The sequence below is a fragment of the Schistocerca americana genome, chromosome 7 (genome assembly GCF_021461395.2).
Source record: "Schistocerca americana isolate TAMUIC-IGC-003095 chromosome 7, iqSchAmer2.1, whole genome shotgun sequence".
Lineage (NCBI taxonomy): Eukaryota > Metazoa > Arthropoda > Insecta > Orthoptera > Acrididae > Schistocerca > Schistocerca americana.
Genome location: NC_060125.1, coordinates 226,393,935 through 226,402,989, shown reverse-complemented (window position 1 = coordinate 226,402,989; position 9,055 = coordinate 226,393,935). Strand labels below are relative to the sequence as shown.

The 9,055-nt window shown below is 38.9% G+C and overlaps 1 protein-coding gene across 2 annotated transcripts in view; it reads right to left on the bottom strand.

Annotated features, from left to right (window-relative positions):
- Positions 1–2,043: 2,043 nt before the first annotated feature.
- The window catches only part of LOC124622144 (protein goliath), a 639,805-nt gene continuing 632,793 nt past the window's right edge, over positions 2,044–9,055 (bottom strand). For both annotated transcript variants that reach the window (XM_047147776.1, XM_047147777.1), the window contains 2 exons: positions 5,003–5,147; positions 2,044–3,695 (listed from right to left, as the gene is read on the bottom strand). In XM_047147776.1, coding sequence (XP_047003732.1) covers positions 3,466–3,695; positions 5,003–5,147 — 375 coding nt within the window. In that variant the 3' untranslated portion in view covers positions 2,044–3,465. The remainder of the gene's footprint in view (positions 3,696–5,002; positions 5,148–9,055) is intronic.

Below are 9,055 nucleotides of genomic sequence, written 5' to 3'. Positions count from 1 at the left end.
AGCATCTCCATGATACTTATGTGTTGCTTGAACTTAATGGTAAACAAATCCAGCAGACTGTCTCCAATTGCTTCGATGTCTTCCATTAACTTGACCTGGTGCATATCTGAACCACTTGAACAGTACCCAACAGTGGGTTACACTAGTGTCCTCTGTGCAGTCTCTTTTACAGATGAACCACATTTATCTAAAATTCTCCCAATAAACTGAAATTAACCATTTGCATTCCCTTCTACAATCCTTATATGCTAATTCCATTTCATATTGCTTTGCAACATGTGTAGATATTTAATTGATGTGACTGTGTCAAGCAGCACACTATTAATGCTGTATTAAAACATTATGGATTTCAGAAGTTTGGAAGGTAGGAGACGAGGTACTGGCAGAAGTAAGGCTGTGAGGACAGGGCGTGAGTCATGCTTGGGTAGCTCAGTTGGTAGAGCACTTGCCCGCGAAAGGCAAAGGTCCCGAGTTTGAGTCTTGGTCCGGCACACAGTTTTAATCTGCCAGGAAGTTTCATTATGGATTTGTTTCTCCTACTCATCTGCCTTAAATTACATTTCTCTACAATTAGAGCTAGCTGCCATTGATCATACCAACTAGAATTTTTGTCTAAATCATCTTGTATCCTCCTGCAATCACTTAATGCTGACACTTCCCATACACCACAGCATCACCAGCAAACAATCACAAATTACTGTTCACCCTGTCAGTCAGATCATTTGTGTGTATAGAGAATACCAGTGGTCCTGTCACACTTCCCCTGGGGCACTCCCGCGGATGAACACTCGCTATCGAGGACAGCATATGGGGTTCTATTTCTTAAGAAATCTTTGAGACACATATCTGGGAACCAAATCCATATGCTTTTACATTCATTAACGGTCAACAGTGTGGCACTGTGTCTAATGCCTTTTGCCCTCGGACCACAGTTTGTAGGATGTCATGCGAGAGAAGGGCAAGCTGAGTATTGCATTAGTGATGCTTTCTAAAACTGTACTGATTTGTCGGCAGAATCTCTTCCCTCTCAAGAAAATTTATTATAATTTATTATATTAAACTTAGAATATGTTTGAGTATTCTGCAGCAAAACTATGTTAACAATATTGGCCTGTAATTTTGTGGTCCCGTTACTCTTCTTGTATACAGGAGTCACATGCATATTTTTTTAGTCACTTGGGACTTCATGTTGGGTGGGAGATTTGCAATAAATGCCAGCTAAGTAGTGGACCAATGCTGTAGAGTACTCTTTGTTAAACTGAATTGGAATTCCATCAGGACCTGGTAACTCACTCACTTTCAATTCTTTCTGTTGTCTCTCTATGCCAGAGATGCTTATTACTGTTTCCTCCACACAGCAGTCTTGCTGTCTTTTATTGCCACACCAGAATGGTCAATGACACCCACATAAAAGTTAAAGAAATGTGCAAGCTTTTGGAGCCAGTGGCTCCTTCTTCTAGCAGAAGAGTTTAAGGGGTAAGAAGAGGGATTAAGGCAAAGGACTGATGAGGTTTGGGAAATGGGGAGGGCTCAGAAAACTTTCCCAAAACCACAAAAGGATGTGGGTTCTAGGGAGAGGGTAAGGAGTCATTCGAATCCCGGGAGCAGAAAGACTTACCTTAGGGGGAAAAAAGGACAGGTATACACTCGCGCACACACACACATATCCATCCACACGTATCAGACACAAGTAGACATATTTAAAGGCAAAGAGTTTGGGCAGAGATTAATGACACATACATAGAGTCATCACTAGTGGTAAACAATCATTAAGCAAAAGAAGTCCTGTATGATACTTAATTCCTTTGCTATTGAGATCTTTGACTTGTTCACTGCGACTTAAAATTCTTCTTGATTTCAAGAACTGTACAACAAATTTGTGTGTGTGTGTGTGTGTGTGTGTGTGTGTGTGTGTGTGTGTGTGTGTGTGTGTGTGTGTTTTGCCTTCTCTTTTATTTTATTTACATTCATAAGATTGGAAAAAGGGGGTTGGGATCTTTCACTTCAAAAATAGATTATCACCAAAAAGCAGTCAAGAAAGTGTCTGCTGGAATGCATAATATTTATTTTTACATTTTTCATGGGATGTGAAAGGTACAGTATGGATAAAAATGTCAGTTTTACTATTTTGTAAGGGTTTTAAAAAACGACACATCTTCTAGTACATTCAGACTAAGTACAAACAAGTGAGATCCATTTGTTTAAATAATGAAATCTGCTGCACTCAACTAAAACATATATACAATTATTATCCTAAGGTTAACTTACATTAACATATTTGCGAATAACAAAAAAAGTTCACTGTCAAGGTAAGTACATATATGAGGAACAGCAGGGTATATGGTGAGAGTATTCACCTCTGTAGATCACAGCTACAGTGACTGTGAGGTCAGCACATCCCAAGCTAGGACATGTAAGATATATTGTTTTCATAAACTTGCTGTGGGTGATTTTCGTTACTGTATTGTAAAATTTTTTCATGCTGTAAAAATAATTTACATATTTCTTATTTCAGTGACTGTAATTTGATATCCCAAACATTTTCACAGGGACAGAAAAAAATAACTCATTGCAACCACATTTATTAGTTTTGTTTAAAAAATCCACGACATTTATTATATTAACGTACAAGCTGTTGCAACTGAAGTTTTCACATGTTAACACAGTGAAATATTCTCCAGTTCTTGTCATGTCATCTTGCAGTGTGTATATCAGATTTCAGAAACTAACAACTGTTTACTGTTTTGTGAATACTGAAAGCAAATTGCTTTCTAAATTATCACACATATTAAGTGAAAGTATGCAGCCATAAATCTAAGAACACCTTCTTACACACTTTGTTTCCTACATTACCGGTGATGACTGTGAGAAATAATACACGGTGTTCAGCAACTCTAAAAGATGTGCTAAACTGTCTGTGTTAATAAAAATAAAAACACAACAAAGGCTCACAGTAATAAATTAAAGATGGCTGTCATGAAAGACTAAAAAAAGATGCTCAAAACACAAACTAGTGACTGATATTGCCATACATGCATGACACAACAATATGAGAAATATTCATGAGACTTTTTTTATTGGCATTCTAACACAGAAACTATAACAAGTAGATTACGAATATGTGAAGAAACACTCATGTGTCTTCTTTTATGGCATCTGGATTTCAACAATATTCATTAGTTTAAATATTCTCACAGTTTATTGAGTTTATTCTCATGAGAAAATCATGAAACTGTAACACAGACCCATCACTTACTCGATTAAGTTTTGAGTCATAAATTTACAGTGTGTGTTTATACAACGAGTATTTGAAAATACGCAAATTCTTTATAGGTGCCTAACAAGTTCATTGAACTTAGATTAAAGTAAGTAGTCTTTCATTTCACAAAAAATAAATACTGGGTAAAGGTTGAAAGGAGTCAGCAATGTGCTAAATAGTCAGTTCTTCACAGTTGCTGGTTGTCTTCACTTGTGTGTGGCACTGGAGTGGTGTGGGCTTGTCCTGCTGTCCAATGTGTTATCCAGCTGAGTACCATCCACATCATCAGTCTCAGGAGTGTCGCACACATTCATAATACAGGAGTCTATGTTGACAGATGTCACACTTGTATTGGTACCACAGTCAGTAGCGAGTGGCTTTGCCAGGCCAGATCCGCAGTTGCTGCACACCTGGTCTCTTGGCACTGCTCCCCCAACTGCAGACAAAGAAAGAGAAATCTTGTGCATTATTTTCTTTTTCTTTGGGAGGAATTGTAGGAAACAAAGAGAATGAAGTGTAATTTATATGAATGGAACAGAGCAGATACCTCACAGAATCAGCAGCAGTTATACATATTATGTAAATTGAAGACAGAAGGGGGGAGGGGGGACGAAGGGAAGGAAAGGGAAGCGAACAAACTATTGCTGTCAGCTGTACTGGGACATTATACAGAATCAGTAGTGATGAATGAAAATCTGTGACGGACTAGGATCCAAATCTTGGATCACTTGCTTACTAGGCAGATACGTTAACCACTGCAGCACCCAGACACAGCGTTTATCGCTATTGTGCAGACGATCTTGGCACACTTCCTGGCCCACCCGCATTCCCACCTAGTGTCGCCACCTATCTGCAGTCCCCAGCTGTGTCCTCCATGGTTGCTACTTTGAGATTCCCACAGGAGGTCGAACATAATTGGCTCTGAAGATGGTGGATTCATTGCCCATTGAGGTGAATCAATTAAAGGTCTGAAAGAACAGACACCACACATTTACATTAATTGCATGGGCTCTCATTTAGGAAGAGCAGATCTCAAATCTATACTTCACCATCAGATTTAGGTTTTCGCTGGAATCATCCAGTCACTTCAGAGAAATTTCAATATGGTTCCTTTAAATAGATGATTGCTGATTCTTTCTCTCATTCACATCCAAGCAAACTTTTTCCTCCACCTCTAATAGTATAGTGTACTATATCATCAGTCCTCTTTCCACTTTTTATGTTCATAGCTACAATGAGGCATAGGATAAATTTAGTGATATGATGTGGTTGGTACAAGTTTTGTGATGGCTTTCCGAATATATTTTGGGAAAGTTTCACAAATATTATATAATATATTATGTTAACAGTTTTAAGACTAACAAAATATGTTGTTAACTGAGTAAGTACTTGAATGGAAGCACTTCATAGTTTACACACACAGGAGAAAAACGGTATTTTTGCTAAAAATAATACAAGAAATTTTATAAAATATTTAAAATATAAGCATCAATAGCAACTGAGAGGTCATCAACATGCAATATTTTATGGCATTTCCATATGGTACAAATCTACACTAAAACAACACTTGTGTCAAAGGAATGTTTTAAAAGCCTTTCAAATGGTGCTGAATGCTATTAGAATGGGGTTACTTTCAGTCTCAATATTTATTAGATTAACCCTGTGCATTGTAATCACAACAATTTATGGCCAGGAAAGAGTTTGTGGCAAGACACAGATTATGTTTTGTCATGCACAGCATACCTGGGCGTGAGGCACGAACAGGCACACCACTTCCACGGCTGGAAGAAGCAAACCGAGGCCCCACACTCAGAGCAGGGCTGAGTTCAGTTGGTGATGATGCCCCACTGCTGTGGCTGCCCAGGTTTGGTGAAGGTGGGGCTGACATCTAAAAGTAAGATCAAATATATAGGCTTTAGTAAGAGAAGAAAAATTATGAATGACTCGGAAGTTATTCCACCTATTTATCTAGTGCATTTTTGGTGAACTATATTTTCTGCCTTGCTATTTTATACATACAAAGAAATAGTGGAGTTGCGGACCATCATTTTTTTTTTGTGTGTGTGTGTGTGTGTGTGTGTGTGTGTGTGTGTGTGTTATATATTTGTTTTTACATGATGTTCTTCAAACTTGAAGATCTTATGATCATGGATCTATCTAATCTAGCATAACAAAATTTTGACTGAAAGATATGCAAAAACTGCTGCCCTTGGTCATTAAATGAAAGTCATCAGCCACTGTGTTGTCTATGGCGAGAGGCAATGCCTGAAATTTGGTATTCTTGCCACTCTTCTGACATTGTGGATCACGGAATATTGAATTCGCTAATGATTTCCAAAATGTAATGTCCCATATACCTAGCTCCAACTACCATACTACATTCAAAGTCCGTTAACTCCAATTGTGTGGCCATAATCGGATCAGAAACCTTTTCATGTGAATCACCTGAGAACAAATGTCAGCTCTGCCATAGTGGTACCCTTTTGTGCCTTGTGTACAAGATACAACTGCTATCTGTCTATGTGCGTATTGCTATCCCAAGACTCCATTTTCTTAAAGTCAGTTTCTCTTTACAGCAATTTCCAATTTTTACTGGCTTTACTGGACTTCTAAACTAACTACTTTTTCTTAGCCCAGCAATAGTTGCATGTACATAACACAAAGCATATTTCCAAGTAACAATGTTTTGCATCAGATTCTTCAAGTAGAATCTAGTGGTTCATATTCGTGTAACTATCACAAAGCTTTAAAAGTATCATAATTTTAAATTGTACACATATTAGTGAGTTAATTAGTTCAAACTTTGACAGATAAGAGAAGCAGAATCCAGTAAAGATTTCTTGACTTTACACTGAGGTGACAAAAGTCTTGGGATAGCAATTCGCACATAGACAGATAGCAGTAGTATCTTGTGCACAAGGTACAAAAGGGTACCACTGTGGCAGAGCTGACATTTGTATTCGGGTGATTCGCATGAAAATGTTTCTGATCAGATTATGGCCACACAATTGGAGTTAACGGACTTTGAATGTAGTATGGTAGTTGGAGCTTGGTATATGGGACATTCCATTTTGGAAATCATTAGCAAATTCAATATTCCATGATCCACACACTGCCATGTCACTGGGCCACAATTGTTCACAGTTGGTTTGAAGAACATTCTGGACAGTTTGAGGAATTGTTTGGCCACCCAATTCACTCAACATGAATCCCATCAAAAGTTTATGGGACATAATTAAGAGGTCAGTTTGTGCACAAAATCCTGCACTGGTAACACTTTCACAATTATGAATGGCTATAGACACAACGTGGCTCAATATTTCTGCAGGGGACTTCTGATGACGTGTTGAGGTCGTGCCATTTTCAGTTTCTGCACTACACCAGGCAAAAGGAGGTACAACACAATATTAGGAGGTCTCACCTCAGTGTATAACATTGGCTATTTCTTGACTGCGTGCTGACATTCCATGAACATGACATTCACTACACTGGATGTGGACATTAACAATGAACATTGGTGGCTTCTGCAGCTCCAATACTTCATGAATAGCTAATGGAATCACTTATCACTAAAAGTTGAAGCATTGACCACCAAACAACACTGAGAAATTTAAATATCTGCCCCAGGGTAACAATGAGTTACTTTAGGTTTAGACTGAAGTGGTGTTTGTGGGGACAGCTAGATTGTGACCAGATCATTTCACTGGCCAACTGAAGATGGAATTAAGGTTCAGGTCTCACATTCATAATCTACATCGCAATATGTTTTTTGGAATGTATCTAAATCAGCAGTACACACAGTATTTAGAGTAAAAATAATCTTTGTGTTATGTGAGTGTTTATTTTACAACACATGTAATGGCTACATCATCCAAACACCAGTGTTCTCAAATATCTTGTAAGTGAACTGACTGTTTAATATGTACCTGTGTTCGGTATACAACTATTTTTCTATTATCCCGTTTACTTTCTTTCTTCTTCCTCATCCTTTTATACTTCTCCTATCATCCTCTGACCTTGGATTCTCCATTTCATGTCTCTACCTTTAGACTCACACATCCTCATTCAACAATCCTTGAAGGTTTCATGCTGTATCACCTATGCTACAGTAATAGTGATTTCTGTTATGATGTTATTACCTATTCAAATATATAATTGTTTTGATTTTAACTTTAGTTTATGTTCTACATTTCACAAGTGTTATTCTGCTTGTGTCTGTATGTGTGGATGGATATGTGTGTGTGCGAGTGTATACCTGTCCTTTTTTCCCCCTAAGGTAAGTCTTTCCGCTCCCGGGATTGGAATGACTCCTTACCCTCACCCTTAAAACCCACTTCCTTCCGTCTTTCCCTCTCCTTCCCTCTTTCCTGATGAGGCAACAGTTTGTTGCGAAAGCTTGAATTTTGTGTGTATGTTTGTGTGTCTATCGACCTGCCAGCACTTTCGTTCGGTAAGTCACCTCATCTTTGTTTATATATATATATATAGAGGGAAACATTCCACGTAGGAAAAATATATCTAAAAACAAAGATGATGTGACTTGTTGGGTTCAAATTAATGATATGATTATAATAGAGGGAAACATTCCACGTAGGAAAAATATATCTAAAAACAAAGATGATGTGACTTGGTTGGGTTCAAATTAATGATATGATTATAATAGAGGGAAACATTCCACGTAGGAAAAATATATCTAAAAACAAAGAACAAGTCACATCATCTTTGTTTTTAGTAATATATTTTTCCTACGTGGAATGTTTCCCTCTATTATAATCATATCATTAATTTGAACCCAACAAGTCACATCATCTGTGTTTTTAGATATATTTTTCCTACGTGGAATGTTTCCAAAAAAAAACCAAGATGATGTGACTTACCAAACAAAAGTGCTGGCACGTCAATAGACACACAAACATACACACAAAATTCAAGCTTTCGCAACAAACTGTTGCCTCATCAGGAAAGAGGGAAGGAGAGGGAAAGATGAAAGGATGTGGGTTTTAAGGGAGAGGGTAAGGAGTCATTCCAATCCCGGGAGCGGAAATACTTACCTTAGGGGGAAAAATGGACGGGTGTACACTCGCGCATGCACACACACACACACATATCCATCCACACATATACAGACACAAGCAGACATATTTAAAGACAAAGAGTTTGGGTAGAGATGTCAGTCGAGGCGGAAGTGCAGAGGCAAAGATGTTGTTGAATGACAGGTGAGGTATGAGTGGCGGCAACTTGAAATTAGCGGAGATTGAGGCCTGGTGGATAACGGGAAGAGAGGATATATTGAAGAGCAAGTTCCCATCTCCGGAGTTCGGATAGGTTGGTGTTAGTGGGAAGTATCCAGATGACCCGGGTGGTGTAACACTGTGCCAAGATGTGCTGGCCGTGCACCAAGGCATGTTTAGCCACAGGGTGATCCTCATTACCAACGAACACTGTCTGCCTGTGTCCATTCATGCGAATGGAACGTTTGTTGCTGGTCATTCCCACATAGAATGCGTCACAGTGTAGGCAGGTCAGTTGGTAGATCACGTGGGTGCTTTCACATGTGGCTCTGCCCTTGATCGTGTACACCCTCCGGGTTACAGGACTGGAGTAGGTGGTGGTGGGAGGGTGCATGGGACAGGTTTTGCATCGGGGGCGGTTACAAGGATAGGAGCCAGAGGGTAGGGAAGGTGGTTTGGGGATTTCATAGGGATGAACTAAGAGGTTACGAAGGTTAGGTGGACGGCGGAAAGACACTCTTGGTGGAGTGGGGAGGATTTCATGAAGGATGGATCTCATTTCAGG